This window comes from Manis pentadactyla, chromosome 9 (genome assembly GCF_030020395.1).
Source record: "Manis pentadactyla isolate mManPen7 chromosome 9, mManPen7.hap1, whole genome shotgun sequence".
Lineage (NCBI taxonomy): Eukaryota > Metazoa > Chordata > Mammalia > Pholidota > Manidae > Manis > Manis pentadactyla.
The window spans coordinates 32,409,001-32,430,144 of NC_080027.1; the positions used below are offsets into that span (position 1 = coordinate 32,409,001).

The 21,144-nt window shown below is 38.8% G+C and overlaps 1 protein-coding gene across 5 annotated transcripts in view; it reads left to right on the top strand.

The window, feature by feature from the left end:
* PRCP (prolylcarboxypeptidase) overlaps positions 1 to 14,969 on the top strand; it is a 66,554-nt gene extending 51,585 nt beyond the window's left edge. For all 5 annotated transcript variants that reach the window (XM_036895451.2, XM_036895452.2, XM_036895455.2 and 2 more), the window contains 3 exons: positions 4,631 to 4,795; positions 5,489 to 5,676; positions 14,232 to 14,969. In XM_036895451.2, coding sequence (XP_036751346.1) covers positions 4,631 to 4,795; positions 5,489 to 5,676; positions 14,232 to 14,448 — 570 coding nt within the window. In that variant the 3' untranslated portion in view covers positions 14,449 to 14,969. The remainder of the gene's footprint in view (positions 1 to 4,630; positions 4,796 to 5,488; positions 5,677 to 14,231) is intronic.
* Positions 14,970 to 21,144: the final 6,175 nt, after the last annotated feature.

Consider the following 21,144-nt stretch of genomic DNA (forward strand, 5'->3'; position numbering starts at 1 on the left):
TCCTTTCTGTTGGGGGTTCTGTGTATTTCCGTGGTCTGTTTGATTATTTCCTTCCCTAGTTTGGGGAAGTTTTCAGCAATTATTTCTTCCAAGATACTTACCATCCCTTTTCCTCTCTCTTCTTCTTCTGGTACCCCTATAATACGGATATTGTTCCTTCTAGATTGGTCACACAGTTCTCTTAATATTGTTTCATTCCTGGAGATCCTTTTATCTCTCTCTATGTCAGCTTCTATGCGTTCCTGTTCTCTGGTTTCAATTCCATCAGTGGCCTCTTGCATCTTATCCATTCTGCTTATAAATCCTTCCAGAGTTTGTTTCATTTCTGTGATCTCCTTTCTGGCCTCTGTGATCTCCCTCCGGACTTCATCCCATTTCTCTTGCATATTTCTCTGCATCTCTGTCAGCATGTTTATGATTCTTATTTTGAATTCTTTTTCAGGAAGACTGGTTAGGTCTGTCTCCTTCTCTGGTGTTGTCTCTGTGATCTTTGTCTGCCTGTAGCTTTGCCTTTTCATGGTGATAGGAATAGTTTGCAGAGCTGGGGCGAGTGACGGCTGGGAGAACTTCCCTTCTTGTTGGTTTGTGGCCCTCCTCTCCTGGGAGAACAGCGACCTCTAGTGGCTTGTGCTGGGCAGCTGCGCACAGACAGGGCTTCTGCTTCCTGCCTGGCTGCTATGGAGTTTATCTCTGCTGTTGCTGTGGGCGTGGCCTGGCTCGGGCGGCTGCTCCAAAATGGTGGAGTCGCGTTGGAGGGGGAGCGGCTGGGAGGCTATTTATCTCCGTAAAGGGCCTCCATGCTCCCTGCAGCCCAGGGTTTAGGGTGCCCATAAATCCCCGGATTCCCTACCTCTGGATTAAGTGTCCCGCCCTGCCCCTTTAAGACTTCCAAAAAGCACCCACCAAAACAAAACAATGACCACAAAAACAAAAAAAAATTTTTTCAATATAAAATAAATTAATTAATAAAAAATGGCCACTCATTTTTCTTTATTCTTCGGCACCAGCCTCAAGCACCTGCTCACTGGTCTTGCTGCCCTGTTTCCCTAGTATTGGGGTCCTATCCCTTTAAGACTTCCAAAAAGCGCTCGCCAAAACAAAACAACAACAATAACAACAAAAAATGGCCGCTCATTTTTCTAATGTCCTCTGGTGTCAGCCCTCCGGTACCCGCTCACTGTTCTTGCTGCCCTGTTTCCCTAGAATCCAGGGCCCCGCGAATGCACTATGTCTGCGCTCTGGTCCGGATGGCTGGGGCTGGGTGTTCGGCAGTCCTGGGCTCCGTCTCCCTCCCGCTCTGCCTGCTCTTCTCCTGCCGGGAGCTGGGGGGAGGGGTGCTCGGGTCCCGCTGCGCCGGAGCTTGTATCTTACCCCTTTCTCGAGGCGCTGGGTTCTCGCAGGTGTGGATGTGGTCTGGATGTTGTCCTGTGTCCTCTGGTCTTTATTCTAGGAAGAGTTGTCTTTGTTATATTTTCATAGATATATGTGGTTTTGGGAGGAGATTTCTGCTGCTCTACTCACGCCGCCATCTTGGCTCCGCCTCCGATTTGTTTTCTTCTTATGGCTGAATAGTATTCCATTGTGTATATGTACCACATCTTCTTTATCCATTCATCTACTGATGGACACTTAGGTTCCTTCCATTTCTTGGCTGTTATAAATAGTGCTGTGATAAACATAGGGGTGCATATGTCTTTTGGAATCTGGGATTCTGTTTTCTTAGGCTAAATTCCTAGGAGTAGAATTCCTGGGTCAAGTGGTATTTCTATTTTTAGGTTTTTGAGGAAACTCCATACTGCTTTCCACAATGGTTGAACCAATTTACATTCCCTCCCAGCACTGTAGGGGGGTTCCCCTTTTTCCACATCCTCACCAGCATTTGTTGTTTGTCTTTTGGGTGTTGGCCATCCTAACTGGTGTGAGGTGATCATTGTGGTTTTAATTTGCATTTCTCTGATGATTAGCGATGTGGGGCATCTTTTCATTTGCCTGTTGGCCATTGGAATTTCTTCTTTGGAGAAGTGTCTGTTCAGATCCTCTGTCCATTTCCCACTCTGTAGTTTTAATCTGCATTTTGAAAGAGCTGAGTCCACTGTTGGTCTCCAGTTCAAGAAAAGAATGCTAATCAACTGTTGGCAATAGGTAATTTAATAAATTCTATGACTGGTTCTTGATTTCTGTATTTTCTTGTGTATTTCTGATTGGCATATTTCTGAGGAATACTTTCTGAGAAAAGTGCTGTGCAAATGTTAGATGTTTGTCAATTTACCATGAATAATCAAGTGTTTTCATAATAGTAAAACACCGTTTAGCCTTTTTTCCTCTATCTGGCATTTCCTTATTGCTTTAGGTTCAATAGGTTTGTGAATTTCTCAGTTTAGCTCAGTTCTGTTTCTTTATGTACAACTGAAACCCTGGTGTACCTTATTCTTACGGCCTCATAGTTACTTTTTAAGGTATATCCAATTGTTTAGACATTTTCATTTCTGACTTTCTCACATGCAGTATTTCTAAGAACTTAATGGGAATAGTTCCTACTCTCACTTCCACTTGGGAAGTGACATTACACTTGAGCATGTATGAGCATGTTACAGGCTCTGAGAAATCAAAGTCAAAAAGATTATTCATATTTGCTAATACAGCATTTCCTGAAATTATTTGACTATGAAGCCTTTTTTTCACAAAGTACCATTCAACATTCCTTAGAAATACTATTGTGCAGAATACATTTGGGGAGAGGCATTGAATTTTCTTTATGATTAATTTCCTCTTCTTTTCAAGCTTCCCTTTTCTTTGAGGAAAGTGTTGCTGGAAGCTGGTCCTAGGCAGAACTGCAGTGAGAGGCTGGCTTTACTTGCGGTTGCTCCCCTCCTCTCTCAGCGCCTTCTTTCCTGACTGGGGAGCACATCCCCAGCCTAGGACCTGTCGCTCCTGTGCCCAGACTCTCTCTCTGAAGTGGGGTAACTGGGCTCTTCTCTCCTAGCTCTTCCTTCTTTGGACCTATCTCTCTCTCTCCCTCTCTCTCATTTAATTACAACTTGCTGTTTTATATATATATATCTTTTCCATATAAAATGAGAAAGGGCCAGGCCTGAATTAATGTCAAGATATTAATAGAGGGTATAAGCTTAATGTATTTTCCTTGCCATTGAGACTGTTTATGGTTTACATGGGGATACTTTCTAGACTGTGTAGAATAATGGATAAGATATGTATTTCATAACCAGAGAGACCTGGAGTTGAATCTAAGTCCTAAGATTTCCTCGCTGGGTGACCTTGAATAAAGTGATTTAACCTAAGAATCAGTTTCTTCATATAAATAGTAGAAATAATATATCTGATAGGATTATTTTAGAATTAAATGATATAATGGTGATGAACCCAATGCTCTATAATTAGTGCTATTGTTATTCAGCTATGATTCCATTGCCTTGTTTTCCCCAAACATATTGTTGTGAAAAATTTAAAACAAAGTTGAAATAACTGGACAGTGAATACCCATAAATGTAACACTTAAACTCTATAAATAATATTTTGCTGTATTTGATTTATCACATATATATCTACCTTTCCATCCCTATAACTATCCTTCATTCCATCTTATTTTAGAAATGCATTTCAAAGTAAGTTGCAGAGATTAGTACACTTCATCCTGAATGCTTCAGTTTTAATATCATTAAGTAGAATTCAATATTTGTTCATAATTTTTTTAGATGAAATTTACATACAGGGAAATGCACAAATTTTAAGTGTGCTGTTTGTTGTATAATCCAGACTCCTACAAAGATAAGGAATATTTCCATAGCCCTGAAAGTTCCCTACACCCCTGTCTAGTCATTCCTGGCTTCACTCCCAACTGCAAGTATTACCTGTGATTTTTAGCACTACTTTTAGGTACTTATTATCATCTAATGCTTTGAGTATTTGGGATCTGGGGAGATGTGTGATAATGCTTCTTATCGCATCACAGAATTGGTCGGTTGGTGTAGGATTTCCATAAAAAAATTTTTTCATTTTCATAAAAATGTAGTCATTCAGCAAACATTTAATTTTCAGATACTGTGCTGAGTGCTCAGGGAGACCTTTTGGAACCAAATGAGTACAATACAGCATTGCAGAGGCTCTGACAGAAGTAGGCGCAGGGTATAGTGCAGACACAAAGAAAGGAGTGATTTAGTTCTCCCCTGAGGGCATAAGCAACGATGGCCTCACAGAGGAGATGATGCTTGAGCTGAGGACTGTGGATGAACCAGGCATTAGTGGTGTGGGAGAGTGTGAAAAAGGCATTTCTGGGTGAGCCCAGGCAAAGAGGAGGGAAAGGGCTTGGTGTGGTGAAATGGTTTTGCCAGGCTGGAACAGAGGCTGCAGAAAGTGAAGCTAGTGACCACGGGGGGAGGACTTCACCTACCAAACAAATGGCTTGGATTTACTGCTGTAGCTTGGGGAGTAATTTTAAAGGTTTATTCATTTATGAAGAGGTTATATGCAAGAGAGAGAAATTGTCAGGCAATGTAGTTAGGTACTGAAGACAGTTTTGTGATCAAAGCAAAATCATATTTCTTTGTTTAATTAAAGTATTACTTTATATTTATATTCTAACCCTTCTCCCTTTATCTCCCTAAAATGACAGGTAGTGTGCCAGTATTTGAAAAATCCGAATGTATCTGATTTACAGCTGTTACAGAACATTTTCCAAGCTCTGAATGTATATTACAATTATTCAGGCCAAGTGAGATGCCTGAATATGTCTGAGACAGCAACTGGCAATCTGGGATCCCTGGGTTGGAGCTATCAAGTAAGTGTATATAATTTCCCCAAGTGGAACTTACTTTTCACTGAATGGTTGTGCTGTAATAGAGAATTCACACAATTTTGTCACCTAACCTGGATCCAAATTTGGGCTCCCTTACCTTCCACTGTGAGACCATGGATAAGTTTCCCCATTCATTCATTCATTCATTTATTCATTCATATGTTTAGTCATCACCAAATATATTCTGAGTATTTACCACATGGCAGGCACCCTTCTATGCTCCAAAAAATACAAAGACAAATAAGACATTTCACCTTCAAATACAGCTTGGCAGAAAAGAGGTAACTAACCTAGCATTAATATTGATAAGTCCTATGAAGAAAGCATTTTATGGACACAGAAAAGAAGGAGAGTCTAACTTTCTGAGCCTTTCTGTTCCTTCATCTGTACAAGACTTAAAAATAAAGTTTCTCTCCAGAGTTGTTTTGAAAATTACAAAATTAGATGTGAAAGAAAGCAGTTTACAAAGAAGGAATATATAGCCCTAACTTCTGTGACTTGTAGGCCAACCCTTTCCAGGAATAATGGGAGATGGTATGGAATAGAGATAAAGAGCAGGGGCTCTGGACCCAGATTGCCTGAATTCAAAGCCTGGCTTGCTGCTTGACTTTGGACAGTTTCACTCTTTGTGCCTGCTTTTCTCATTGTATTCTCTCCTGGTTTGCTTTTTTTCAGGCCTGCACAGAAATGGTCATGCCCTTTTGTAGTAATGGTATTGATGACATGTTTGAACCTCATTCGTGGGACTTGAAAGAATTTTCTGATGACTGTTTTAGACAGTGGGGGGTGAGACCGAGGCCCTCCTGGATCACTGCTGTCTATGGAGGCAAAAACATCAGTTCACATACAAACATCATTTTTAGGTGAGTTTTTGCTGGTCCAAAGAAAAACTTTGTTTGATGAGGACATTTGTGGAATAGCTGAGGAAACAGAAACAGGAAAATATTGACAGTGATAAAAAGTATACAACAGTGGTATCCATCCTATTTTCCTTGAAAGACAGGATGCCAAGAGGAGATAGGTTTTATACACCATTGCCAACATGTTTAAGGCTTAAAAACAACAGCAACAGAATTAAAATATAAAAAAAACCCTCTTCAGAACAAAGTGAACAAAATCTGTTGTTAATTTGTCTTGCTATTGTTATTAACGATAATAAAAATTTTTCAGTATTTATTCAAGAAACACTTCGGAAGTGCCCATTCTGTTCTATTCCAGGCACTATATGAGGCACTTTAAATAAATTACCTAATTGACTCCTCACAACAACCCTGTGAAATAGTTGCTATAGTACCTTTTTTTAAGGAGAGGAGGGTCACCTTGCTCAGGCCTTGCTGAAGCTTATCCAACTTTTTATAGTTACTAAGTGATAAAGCCAGATTTCAACCTTGGCTTGTCTGACTGCAAAACCCATGCATGTTTGTTCTTCTACATTACACTGCTCCTTCTGAAGTGACATATGTCGGAGTTAATTGAGTAGACTGTATATCTGATTGTGACTTTACAATTTTCAAGTTTTGGCTTGAACATTAGGTTGTCAGCTATTAAGATAGCAACCATTTAATCAACAACTTTCCCCAAACTGAAAAAAGAAAGGAGGATTACGATTAGCATGTAAAATGTAGGGGAGGCACAGGGAGGGCTGTGCAACACAGAGAAGACAAGTAGTGATTCTACAGCTCTTACTACGCTGATGGACAGTGACTGAAATGGGTTTGCAGGGGGGACTTGGTGATGGGGGGAACCTAGTAAACATGATGTTCCTCATGTAATTGTAGATTAATGATACCAAAATAAAAAAAAATAAAGAAATTACCCCAAACTACCTGAAAATAGTAGAGATACCTTATATACTTCTTAACCTGAAGCTATTGTTTAAATTATAAATGTCACTCTTTTACAAGCTCTTTTAAACAAGAGTCAAATTTGGCTTTAGGGACATGGCCAACAGCTGTTTCCAATGAGGAGTGCTGATCTGATTAAAGGATCATTCCCTAACTTAGGGCACTGGGCTCTGCCCACTTTGCAAAAGAGCCTTATTGGATTCATGTTCTTTTTTCACCCAGCACGGTACCTACGCAAAATGAAAGATGAGGTGCTTTAGTGAAAAACATTTAAAAAAGTAATTTCTTTAAATTTTGCTCCTTGTCCTAGTAGGATTCTTCAAAACTATACTCTTCAGATCAGTCTTATAAAGTGACAGTTGAATAAATAAATAGGTTTCATTATAGAGAGAGTATTTAAAGAACTGTGCCATGTTAGGTTTTTTGAAATCAGGAATATGTGAAAGACTGGGGACAGAAAACAGTTTAAATACAAACCTTGGGTCTGTAAGCTCATCTTTGTTCCCTCAGAGGAGGAAGTACTTTGTGTCAATTTCTTGTTTTTCTTTAGGAGCTTATCTCCATGTAATATGTATATGGATTTCTCTAGCATGCTGACATTTTCAGCTCATCCTTCCTTAATTTGACCTTACAAAGCTGAAGTTCAAGTTGAACTGTAAAGTGGTAAATCCTTGTATGAAGGTTTTAATATAAATGTAGGTTTGGCTCTATACATTGTTCTTTTTTATTGGATTCCATTGTAGATGAGTACTTTAGTTATCCATTTGCCCTTTTATATTATTTTCCTCAGGCTATCAAAATGACAGTTATCATTGTCATCATTGGAAGAGGGGACAGGTTTTGTGAGAAAAGTTTGGGGAATAAAACTTAAAGCCAGTTAGGTGAAAATTAGAGCTCAGCATTAGAAACTTTTCATTATCAGAAAGGCCTTTATAACAGCTGTGCAAAGAAAGGTACAATGAACTGTCTTAAATAAAATTACTTAAGCTCTTTGATCTTCAGTTTTCTTTTCTGTAAAATGAGAATAACCACCCTCCCTCCCAGAGTTGTTGAGATGATTAAGAGTTAGCCCAGTGAAGCATTTGGCCCAGATCTGACAAATATATATGCTCAAAAATATACTTGTTCAGTGAATAAATGGAATTATATCCTCTGTCTTGCACCTTACGTTCTATCCACAGGGAACTATTTGTCCTTGAATGTCCTTTCTTTCCCTTCATCTTTTTCTCCTTTCTTGAGATATAGGTGACCTCCAAAAAGCCTTGCCTCATTCCTCCAGGGAGGTTAGGTTTCCTTACCCAGTTAGCTCCCCTAAGGCCTATTACTTAGCCTTTGTGTGGAAATTATCTGTTTGTTTCTGTCTGCCCCTAGTGATTGTGAACTTTGCAATGGCAGAGAGTCTGTCTTAATCATCTGTGTGCCTTTAGCACCCACTCTAGTCACATAAGGGTCCCAATAAATGCATGTTTTGGTAAGGATAAGGAGTGAAATACAAAGCTCAGGAAGGGTTCACAGGCCTGTGAAAGTTTAAAGGCAGGTATTATGTGATGATATTGGTTTATCTTTCTACTTTTAAAAAGATCTTTTTTATATGTTGCTACATGTGAAAAGTCCAGTGTAAAAATTTTTAAGTCATTTAAAAATTCAAAATTCTCCTGCTTTTCTGAAGAAAGCACATTCCCAAAGTTAAGGAGCAGCCTTGGGTGTCTCTGTTCTTTCTACTTAATGGCTATCCGCTAGAAAGTGTTTCTGGTTGATGAGTGAGGAAATATCCATGGAACAATGTGTAGAGTATCTTTATGTTCCTGCTTTTCTCTTTAAGTCGCCTCATGTTAACCCAAATGTGACCATTTTTCTGACTGGAAGGTCCAGTCTGTAATTGTTTTGTTACAAGAGACAGGTTCTTAGTCTTGTCTCAAGAAAAAATTGAAGAACAGACACAAAGGTGGCTGCACTTTATGAATTTATTGGAAAAAAATAATTTAAAGAAAAGCAAAAGTACAAGCTTGAGAGTTGAGCAGAGCATATTAGAGGAGGTCTCATTGAGGATGCGTAGGGAGCTTTTTTATGTAAAGGAAGATGACTATTTACTATATGGGAATAGGTTTCAAAGGGGACTGGCAGTCTTCTCAGAATTTAGGCTTACTCTACCTTCAGGCTGGGTGGGTAAGTTTTTGACTACATTTGGTTCTCATTGGGACTGTCATTGTGCTGGGAGGTATGATCTTTACAATGGTAATGAGTGTATATGTATTTTGGGGTGAAGTTTGGGGCAACTTCTTCTCCATATTGGAACCAGCCAGCTTTGGCTGGTCCCTTACCTACAGTGTCACTCCACACTTCCCTTGAAGACAGTTTACATGGAGTGTGTAGAATGTAAGTAAACAGTGCACTGAAGTCCATTCCCATCCACTGCCTCCTACCCACCCTCCCTCTGTCCCCGCACCCCTGCCTGCTCCGCTCACATCTGGCTGTCTGCCTCCTCTGGCTATTGGATTGGAGATTTGCCAGTGAAAAACTTGGGCTTTAAAGTCTGGGAGACCTGGATGCCAGTCCTCACAGAGTTAGCTGTAGCCTAATGCAAATTGCCAATTTATGTAAGTTAGAAATAATGACTACCTAATGGTTACTTTAAGGGGTGGATAGATTATCACACAAGTAAGCACCAGGAGGGCAAAGATTTTGTCTGTTCACTGCAGACACATAGTGTCTTTTTAGTGCTTGACACGTAATAGGCATTCAGTAAACATTTGGTGAATAAATGAGGACTTACTAAAGAGTACTCTTAATAGTCTGTTTCAGCAATTTTTTTTATTCCTAGTAGTTTTGTTAGTTTTGTTAAAAGGATTTATATTTTTCCTAACTCCCAACTAGTAAGAAGTTACTTAAATATAAATCCAAAAAGGAGCCTTGAGGAACTAGATAGTTTAACATAATTTCTCAGGAAAATTAATTGTTGCCAGCACTTAAATGAGTCTCATTGTTGGGAATTTTATCCAGGCATAGAGATTCTCTCACGAAAGCTATTTATTTATTTTTTTGTAAATTTCCCAGTGACTGGTTTAACTTTCACGTGTCTAGGACCAAGAAATTCAAGTCCATGTGCATCTTAGGTCTCTCAGCAACTCTAAACACTGTTGCTAAGCCACTGGGCTGATTCAGATGACCTTTTAAATCAAACGCAGTTTGCTTATTATGTGGCTATTGGGATGGCTTTTTTGTTTTGCAAATAACAAGAGAGTTTCCTATCTGGGTTGGTCCCGTCAAATTGGAATAATGATAAAGGCTATTTGTTCACTTAAGAGAATCCAACTCCTTGTGCAGTTTACTTTAAAAATTTATCTGGCAGTTGAAAATGAAGGCTATTTTGCATGTCAGTTTTCCCTTTTGCTTTTAACAAAACCAACAGTGCACATTTTTGTAGTGATTTTTTTTTTTGAATAATGTTATTAAGTTGCAGTTGAATTAGTTTTTTTTAAAGTGTGGTGAGAATAGAATGGGGTTAAAATTGTATTTCAAACACATATTTAATATACTTAAATGCTCATCTTATTTAATTTGTGGATTTACCTAGAAAATGTTGATTGCACTAATTGGACTAGTTTTCTGGCCAAATTTCTATGAGAAATGCTTTCACATCCCTTTTCATGATTCACTTACCTCTCAGAAGTATTAACACTTCTCATGTTTACAAAATATGATAATACAATAACACTATATTTGTGTAATATTTTATAGGGTATACCTTACTCCCATATATATTATTTTACTTGGGCCTCACAATATTATCATTTTTTTTTTGGTAATACAGGTAGGAGTTGAGGTTCATGACTTTTACCCAGAGTCATGGGCTACTAAGTGTATAAAACCTAGATCTGCTAACTTAGTTCATTGTTCTTACTACTACTATACATAGCTGATGGTCATTCTATATATTTATATTAATCATTTATATCTACTCTGCTTTCCCATGTGAAAAATACTGAAGTGATTTACATGTTCTTGAACTTGCATACATGTATTTATAGATCTCTATAGGGTATCTGGTACAAGGCCACAGACAACTAGACACTGACATTCTTTTTTCATCCATTTAATAAATATTTGTTTGGCTTCTACTGTGTGCTGGGCCTGGTTCTTGACATTACAGGTACAGTAAAACAAAATGGAAAAAAATCTGCCCTCATGGAGTTCTGGTTTGAGAGATAGGTAATAAACAAGATAGTACCTATACATACATTAGGAGATAAATGCTAAGGAAAAAAATGAAGCAGGAAAGAGTGCTATGAAATGTCGGGGGAAGGAAAGGTTTGAAAGTTTAGATGAAAGTGACCAAGGAAGATCTACCAAGGGGTGACTTGAAAAATGATCTGGAGGAAGGAGCTAACCATGAGGTTGGTGGGGATAAACATTCCAAACAGAGGAATAAGCAAGGGCAGTGGCCTTGAGAGAGAAATATCCCAGCTTGTCCTCTGCCAGGTACATTAAAGAAGTCAGGGTGGCTGGAGTGGGGTTAATGAGGAAGAGGGTAGCAGGAGATGAAACTGGAGACAGCAGAGGGCTCACATCATGGAGAGACTTGTAGGTGCTTGTGAGGACTTTGGTTTTTACTCTGAAGGAGATGGGAAAACTTGGGACTTTTTTGAGCAGAGGAGTAACATAATCTGAGTCAGATTTTAACAAGATCAAATTGGCTGCTGTATTGATAGTTAGATTGCAAAGAGACAAGAGTAGAAGCAGGAAGATGAGTTAAAAAGCTATTCAGGCTAGAGATAATGGTGACTTGTACCAGAGTGATGGCAGTGAGGTGGTGAGAACTGTTTAAATTCTGGGTATATTTGAAGACAGAGCTGATAGGATTATTTGACAGATGGGTATGAAAGAAAGATTAATGAGTGACACCAAATTTTTTTACCTGAGCAACTAGAAGGATAGGATTGCCATTAACAGAAAATGGCAAGACAGTGGGAAGGGCTAATTTGGAGTTAAGAATTATCAAAAGCTGGAGTTAATACCAGGGAACAGTTTAGTTTATGATAGCATCAAGAATAAAGTACTTAGAAGTAAGTTCAACAGAGGAAGTGCAAGACACATACATTGAAAACTACAAAACGTTGATGGAAGAAATTAAAGATGTAAATAAATGGAAAGTCATCTCATGTTCTTGTAGAAGAGGTAATATTATTAAAATATCAGTACTCCCAAAATGGGGCATTATAATTAGCACACATAATGTAGGGGGGGGTGACATGGGAAAGGCAGTATATACAGAGAAGACAGGTAGTGATTCTACAGCATCTTACTATGCTGATGGACAGTGACTGTAATGGGGTATGTGGTGGGGAGTTGATAATGGGGGGGGTCTAGTAACCATAATGTTCAAGTAATTGCACATTAATGATATCAAAATAAAAAATATATATATCAGCACTCCAAAAATTGATCTACAGATTCAATTTAATCCTCATAAAAAATCCCAGCTGTTTTTTTTCTTTTTTACAGAAATTAACAATCTGATCTTAAAATTCATGTAAGAATAAAGGGACCCAGAATAGCCAAAACAGTCTTTACAAGGAAGAACATATTTAAAGAACTCATACTTCCTGGTTTTAACCTTAAAAGCTACTATAATAATACAGTGTGATACTGACATAAAGATAGACATATACATCAGTAGAAGAGAATTGACAGTTTTCAAGTCAACCCTGATATGTATGTTCAACTGATTATTGACAAGAGTGCCAAGATAATTCACTGGGGAAAGAATAGTTTTTTTTTCAAGAAAGTGTTGAGAAAACTGGGTATTCACATGTAAAAGAATGAAGTTGGGTTCCTTATTTTATCATAGGAAAAAAGTTAACTTAAAATGGATCACATGATTTAATTAATAACCCAATATAAAAATGAGCAAGTATCTGAATGGCCATTTTTTCAAAGAAAAAAAACATAAATGGTCAATCAGCACAGGAAAAAATGCTCAATACTATCAGTTTTTTGGGAAATGCAAATAAAAACCACAGTGAGATTCCATTTCAGACCAACATAGGATGGCTACAATCAAAAAGACAGATAATAAGTGATAGCGAGGATATAGAGAAATTGGAACCTTTATATTTTGTTATTGGTAATATAAAATGGTGTAGCAATCTTAGAAAATAGTTTTGCCGTTCATCAAAAGGTAATGTCATCACATATCCCAGAAATTCCATACCTAGATACATGTCCAAGAGAAATGATAGCATGCAAAAACTTGTACATGAATTTTTATAGCAGCAATATTAACAATAGCCAAAAAGTGGAAACACAAACATGCATCTGATGCATGGATAAATAAAAAGTGTAATATCCATACAATGGAATATTATTTGGCAATAAAAAAGGAATGATGTGCTGGTACATGCTGCAAAATGGATGGAACTTGAAAACATTATGCCAAAGTAAAAGGAGCCAGTAACAAAAGGCCACTTATTGTATAATTGCATCTATATGAAGTCTTCAGAATAGGCAAATCTGTAGAGTTGGAGAGTAGAGTAGTGGTTGCCTTTGGCTGAAAGCAAGGGGATGTGGGGGAGGGAAATGGGGATTGACTGCCATTTTGTATGAGTTTCTTTTTTGGGGTGATGAAATGTTCTAAAATTGATTGTGATGGTTACACAATTCTGAATATACTAAAAAACCATTGAATTGTACATTTTACATCAATGACTTTTGTGGTTGGTGAATTATATCTCAACAGAGCTGTTAAATATGATTGTGTTTTTTTCTCAGCTAAACAAAATAGCCTATTTCAGGGACTGATCCTGTTTACATCTGTAATGTGTGAACCAGGCAAGACTAAAAACCTAATGACATTTCCTTCACTTTTAAAGCTAATATAAAATGAGGATCTTTGAATAATGCCCAAATTTTCTTGATTCTAGATCCAGAGGAATTTTTTTAGTTCTACTATCTTATTTACATCCTATAGTACATCCAATTAAACATTGTTCTAAGTGTAAAGTATTATTTTTTCTTAAAAAAAGAAACAGTTTTTTTTTAAGAGCGAAGACATAATTAACGTTTTTAAATACAGGAGTTTTCCCTTATCACTTTGGTAGTTGGATCCTAGGAAAGAAGGAAACCATTATTGAGGGACTCATGTACCTGACACTTGTGCTTATTAAATACATCCACATGTACCATCTGGTTTAACCCTTACAACAACTTTAAGAAGTAGGCCTTGTTATCTTTATTTTGCAGATGAAGAAACTGAGTCAGGTAACTTGTGTAAGGTCATACAGCTTTTGACTGATGAAGCCGAGATTGGAATTCTAAATTTCAGGTTCCAGTACCATCTGGGTTGATTCACGGGCACCACCTTCAGTCTCCTCTGGTCTTATTTCTTGTACGTAGCTGCAGAAAAATTGTAAAACTCCAGCTTAAAGCACCTTTCTGTATGACAGATCGTAGATCAAATCCCCCAGGTTAAAAGCTTGTCATTTTAGATGTTGAGCATATACTAGGTTTCTCCTATTTTATCTGGGTATAGATATAAAAAACTAACAATCTTATTTTTTCTTCTTTCCCTCACGTAGCAATGGTGAACTAGACCCCTGGTCAGGAGGTGGAGTAACCAAGGATATCACCGACACCTTGGTTGCAGTCACCATCCCAGACGGGGCCCATCACCTAGATCTCCGAGCCAGCAATGCCTTTGATCCCACGACTGTGCTAGTAGCCCGCTCCTTCGAAGTTAGACACATGAAGCAATGGATCAGAGATTTCTATGCCAGTCTGACAAAGAAGCCCTGAGCAATTTCGGATAATTTTCAGTTCCTTCTTTAATGTTCATTCCGTCCACGTTCCCATGCACTTTGGTTTTCTATATGTAATTACTTTCCCTTGTTTATCATTAAATTTGACGGGGCAAAGGGTAAGATAGAAGAGAGGGTAACAGCAGCCATCCTACACCTCAGTTCTTGCCATCTTTGTGCCACCTCCAGGAAGAATCTTTGTGACAGCTTTCCCACACCATCAGTGGCCCTCATAACTGGAGCAGAGTTCCTGACTGCCTTTCACAAGAGAGAGTCACTTCCTTTGTTTCTCTGCAAGCATGGATTTCTCTTGGTTTTGAGGTTGAACTCTGTTTGGCCCATTTGTGACTTCCCACCCCTCCCCTCCCAAAAGGAAAAGCAGAAGATAGATAAAAGTGATGTAATTGCAGCTGGTAGGAAGGATGTTTGATGCCAATCCAGGAAATGGGAGCCATTTCTTTTGTACTTGATTTAATGACTTTGAACTGTGCTGTAAATAAAGAATGAGGCTGGACCTTATACCTGTGTGTTGCTTCTGAAGCACTCTCCAGCTGTTGGGAATGCCATGTGCACTGGACTTGGCTGGTTTTGGAAAGTCCTTTAATTTTTTCTCTTCTACTTGGCAGCTTTTCTCAGTTCTGGGATATTTGCCACTGTGGTACTGCCAGTAAGAAATCTGGCCTTTTTCTGCTCCATTTCTTTTTGTTTCTAAGGTCAGTTTTGTAGTAATTTGGTTACATTTTGCCAGTTTAGGAAAATGACTGTTTTGCTTTTCCTTTCAGATCTGAGCAAGCCTTTATTTGCTGTGGTGATACTTCAGTAAGAAGTCCTGAAAAATTGATGACTCGTCTATTTAGAATGTTGAATGTAGTTACGTTCAGCATTTTCATTTTTTAATTTTATTTTCTGGTGGTGGTTGCTGATGTGATTAAAGCCAGAAGTGTGGGGACACTAAGAGGCAGCTTCACGAGAACCCTTCTGCATGGCTTCCAAAAGACAAGCTGACTAATTCATGCAGGCAGCATATTTGACATTAATAAATGGCTCACCCATTCCTATTTCCAAGGGGTTGGCTTCTTTCAAGCAGTTCTTACACTGAGACCTTTCTTCAGAAGAGCTTTTCTGGGATAACAAATAGGGTTGGATCAAAACCTTTCAGGGACACAGAGGGAGAGAGAGACTAACAGTTTCTACTCTGTTGAAAGATTTCTTCCCCCTTGTTTTTATTTTCTCTCAATAAACTTTTTTCTTTACTCTGCCTTGGGAACATTTTCTGCCTTTTGAAAACTCTACCTTGATCTTGATCATTTCCAAAGCACTTATTTTAAGTGCAGATATAGAGTTCATTTTTGGGTGGGAGACTGAAATATTTCCCCTACTTTCTGTAGCATCTGGGAGATACAGAAAAATCTTTGTCTGGTTTCAGAAGCCTTCAGTTCTCATTGTAATGAGTTGTCTATCAAAGCATTTGGTTATTATTTTCATTTCAGTATCAGGGAAAAGTCTGCTGGGGTGGGAATTTAAGGGTCAAAACAATACTAGTTTTTATTCTTTGTTAACTAAAAAGTTATATAATGTAAGGTTTGTAGGCTTAACAGAGGATGTTCTTATTTATTTTAGATACTATTGATTTTAGGATATTTTCCTTGAAAACTTTGTACGTGTTTAAAAAATCTTTAAAATATTCTGCCATTTCATTTAATATTGATTGCTTGGATTAGTGCACTTCTATAAAGAGAAAAATTGCCAAAAAATGACTTTTTATTTATGGTACTATAATTTGGTCTTAAATATGTTTTCTATATACATTTCATGACAGCCACCTTAAATGAAGTTAGCTTAATGATAATATGCTAAAATTTAATTTTAAATTTAAAAAATTGGAACATCAAGTAACCCCTATTATTTAAAACATTCCCATAATTAATAGATGATGCCTTCGAAAGACACGGAAAGAGAGACTGAGTTGGGTGTTTCAGTTTGTTTTGTTTGTTTTCTGTTTTTGTTGCTTTAACTACCTGGAGTCATCAGGTAGAACTAAAGAAACTTAGGGATCTTTCTTAAGGAATCTGTAGAATCAAGAGATTATCCAGAGGAGTCGTTGTCTAGTCTGGTGTATTAGAACGTGAAGGCCCCTCAGATTATCATCCAGTCCAACCCCATCATTTGTAGGTGATGGCACTGTGGCCTGGAGAGAAGGGACTTGTCTAAGGCCTCACAGTTCATTTCTGGTAGAACCAGGCTTTGTTTGAATCCAGTTTTTGGTTTTGGTTTTGGTTTTTTTTTTTAATTGATATAATTTAATCTTTCTTTGGATTCAAACAATAAAACCTCACCAAAACAGCTTAAGCAAAAAAAGGGAATTTACCGAAAATATGCAGGAATATCTCCAGGACTTGGATAAGTCGGAATCAGGAGAGAATGGAACCTGGGTCTGAAAAGTCACGCACAGTCAAGACTGCTACTTTCTGGTTCCTCTCGCTTTCTGCAGAGGTTGCCAGTTGTCAGACTGTGGATGAGTTTTGTTCCTCGGATATTTATGGTTTGGCCCATGGTCCAAAGTGCCTGTGTGCATCAGAATTACCTGAAGGGCTTGTTACAAACACCGATTTTTGAGTCTCACCCCAGGTTTTGTAATATCTTGGGGATGGGTCCTGAGAAGTTGTTTTCTAAAAAGTTCCCAGGTGATACTGGGGGATCATACTTTGAGAACTACTAGTTGAAAGAATTCTAAATTTGAATTTCTTCAGACAGGCATGCCCCATCAGTTCATCTCATTCCTGTAGTCTTGCCTGATCCCTTCTGACTGTGGGATCCCTGCCTAACACTTCTCTTCCCCGGGCTGCTTCCTTCTTTCTCTGCAGACCAAATTCCTATTCTCTGCTTGGCCAAAGCCCGTGATGAATTCTTCGAATGCTATCCTCAGGCCCTTGAGACTGCACCACCTCACAAGCCCACAACTCGCAGGTGGTTAGGGAGGGACCAGGTCATAAAATCATGACTTCAGAAAGACACTATTTAGGATGAAGGGGGGAGCAGTTCAGGTACCTCAGTATATATTTTATCACAGAGTGTTTCTTAGAATACAGATGTCCAACAAATGCCAATAACTTATGTAGTAGAAAGATCTGTAGTTAAGCAAGTTCAGGAAATGATGGGTTAATCAAAGTTAAATAATTGTTTTTGTTTTTAATCTTTAAATTTGCATTGTGACTCTCCAAAATGGTAATCCAGAATGCAACTTTTCCTACTCTTTATTTACAGAGCATTTACAGGGCACAAGGCGTTCTGGAGCCTACAGAAAACAATGGTGAAAAAATAATGTCTGTTTTAATAAGGTTTATATTCTAGTGAGAGAAAAACATGAAATGTCAAACTATACAATGAGTTGATACAGTTGTAAGTGCTATGAAGAGTAGGGGCTTCTAGGGCATTTACCAGGGAATCGGAACTAGTCTGCAGGAATAAGAATGCTTTTTCAAGATGCATTTAGTTTTTCAAGATGTTTTAGTTGTGATCTAAATGATGACGGAAGCTGTATAGGGATAAGGAATAGAGAAAACAGCATGTGCGAAAGTCCTGAATGTAGAATATTCAAGGAACTGGAAAAAGGCTACTGTAATAGGAGAGCTGATGACCACAGAAAATGTGACATGAAATCAATCTGGAGACGTGGGCAGGGAGAAAGCTCATTCAAGTAGACCACGATAAAGAGTCATTATAAAGCATTGGAAACCATAGATGGTCTTTAATCAGGGAAGTGAGGTGAATGAGATTTTCTTTTTAAAAGGTCACTCTGGCTGTAGAGTGCAGTATGCGTTGTAGGGGGCGAGCATGTGATGTAGGAGACCACTGTTGCAGTTGTCCAGGTTAGAGAAGAGGGTAGCTTTGACAAGGGTGGTGTTGAGGGCAATGAGATGTGGATTAATTTAAGAGAGATTAGGTAAGGAATGTCAGTGGGGATGGGTTCTTTGTGAGGTATGAGTTGGGCAGGTATTAAAGATGATTTCTGGCTTGTGCACTTGGACAGATGGTGGTGCCATACCTGGAAAGGGAGCACCTGAAGGTGACCAGGCTTGGCAGGAAGATCATGAGCTCGTTTTGTCAGGCTTGAGTTTTATGTACTTTTGAACCAAGTGGAGCTAGCTATCAGGTAGGGCTGCTGGATGTAAAGATCTGGAAATACAGTCTGAGCTCGAGAACCAAGGTTAACATGGTAATCAAAGCATAGGATATGAGCTCAAAGATCTAGACTCCAGGGAACATATTTCAGGGGCTACCACCATATACTACCTGCCATCATACATTCTTAGATAAGTCCCAAGCATCCTAATTCTCCTGTAGCTGTAGTACCTGTGGCCCCACTGAGCCAGCCCACCATTTGAGCCCTGGTACAGCCTTTGCTTAAATTGGGATTTACCTCTGTGCACTCATTTCCCATTCTTACCTGCCACTTTCCCTGTCCTAATACCCTGCAATTCAGCCACGCCAAACTTCCTGTTCTGTGATACTTCTCTAAAATTCTTTTCTTACCACTACTGTCCAATGTGTTTTCATGACAAACTTCTATGTACTTTTCAAAGACCAGATCAACTTGCTTACCTCCTCTGTGAAGTCTCTCTCAGCTTTCCCAAGGGAGGAGTTTCCTTATCTATGCTCTCACAGAACAAGGTCCACACCTATCATATCTGCCAAAATGTAAACTCTACCAAGGTACAGGTTGTCTTACTCATCTCTGCATCTCCAGTACTGTAAACAGTGCCTGGCCACCTCTAATTTAGTACACATACCCGGAATTACAGTATTTTGCTAAATGCTTTCACCCTCTTTTTAGGATGATCAAGGTTTCTAAGAGCAGAGACTATTTCTTACTACTAGTGATCAGCATCTAGTATGGCGTCTGGCAGCCAGGTCTCAGTAGACCCTCTGATACATTTCAGGGTGGAAATGCTATGCTTTCTATCCGTCTTTCTGTATAGCCAGCCAGCCACCTCTCTCAGCTCATACGTGCTCACGTGATCTCTTACCGTGGGCTTCCCTGAGTTTTGGAAAGGAGAATCTCCTGGTGTTCAATACCTTTAGAACTTGGACTTCTGATTTACCCTCTCTTCAACTGCATGGGCCCCTGGCTCCCTCTCTCACAGCCTCGCACTCACTGTCAGAGGAGCTGAGTGTAACTCTGTCCTGATGTTAGGTGGAAAGAGAACACTGACTAGAAATAGCCGTTTAACTGAATAGATTTCTCTAGAGCCACTTTTCAATGCAAGGGGCCAAATATGGAGCTGGTTCCAATAAATGTTGCTAACTAATGGAGATGGGGAGATGGAGGCTTACAATAGAGCAAGAAGGCCATCTTGGATTGTTTAGTTGTACATGTATGTTTAACACGGCTAACATCTGTGATCAGAAACTCAGGCCTGGAGTATAAAAACTACTTGCTTAAAATCATACCACTAACATGTTTATTATTTTTAAATTTTTGTCACACCTAGTTCTGAAAGGATTTTAGGTGATCTAAAAGTATACATTAAACACAGCATAAATGGAACAGGAGAGAGTTAAAAGGGATTGAGATGTAAAATGGATCTAGGAATGCAAACTATAAAGCAGTATTTGTCAAATAGGTTCCACAGAATGCTAGTGAGTCCAGATGTTAGTGGGTGTTACATAAAAAAGGAGTACAGGATCAAAATGTTTGATCATCACTGAAATGAAGTCGGTTATTTTCACTACAGAATATTTCAAACCTTTGATATGCCATGTACATTGTGAACCAAGAATGCAACCATTTCCCAAACTTACTTGATCTGGAACCGTTTTACAAAACATTTGAGGGACTAGTGCTCTGCCAAACATCCACTGAGAAATGCTGCCTAGGAATTCTTTATCTTTTCTGAAGATAGAGGCCAAGGAAATTTGACTCTAAGCTTTCAAGAAGCCATCTGCAAAGAGGAAATTGAAGTCAGTTAAACTGCTCATGCTGTGCACAAGACAAACCAGACCAATCAACCTGGGGAAGCCAGGTGGGGAACTTCAGAGAAAAAGTATAATGAATGAAATCTTCAGCTTCTTTACAGGTATTGCTAAACTTCATTGTATTCAATCCTTACACGATTCTTCAGTATAGACAAAAGTCCTAACACCAAAGTCTAACAATTTTTCTATAGTGAACTAATGAAATGTATGACTCTTACATAGTTTGTTGCTCATCTAGAAATAGTACGGTGTCTGGTGGAACACTCTCGGCCAGAATTTTCCCAGATAGATGTTTCCTGGCCAGTTTAAATGCCTTAGTAGATAGTTGAACAGGGGGAACAAATGATGTTTTATAACACAAATGAAGTAGTTTGAAAAGAACAAGCTCAGACTCTTAAATATACTTTTACCCTGCTTGGCTCACAGGTGAACTTTGGGACCAACAGTAGCTTACTAGCCATGTGGTGGCAGAGCCTAGACAAGGAATCAGGTGTTTCTTCCAGCAGAGATGTTTGCATCTGTTATCAGACTTCCTCTATGGCTTGGGGCTGCAGAGGTGTGGGGGTGAGAAAGGGGGTTAGCTGTTCTTTGTTTTGTAGTTCCTGAAAGCTAGAAGTAAATGCCCAAAGGAAAGCTTGGCAGAAACCATAAATCAACTCCAAGATGCTAAACTCCCAGTGCAACTTTCTGCTCAGGTGATGTGTAAAGTGCTCTTACA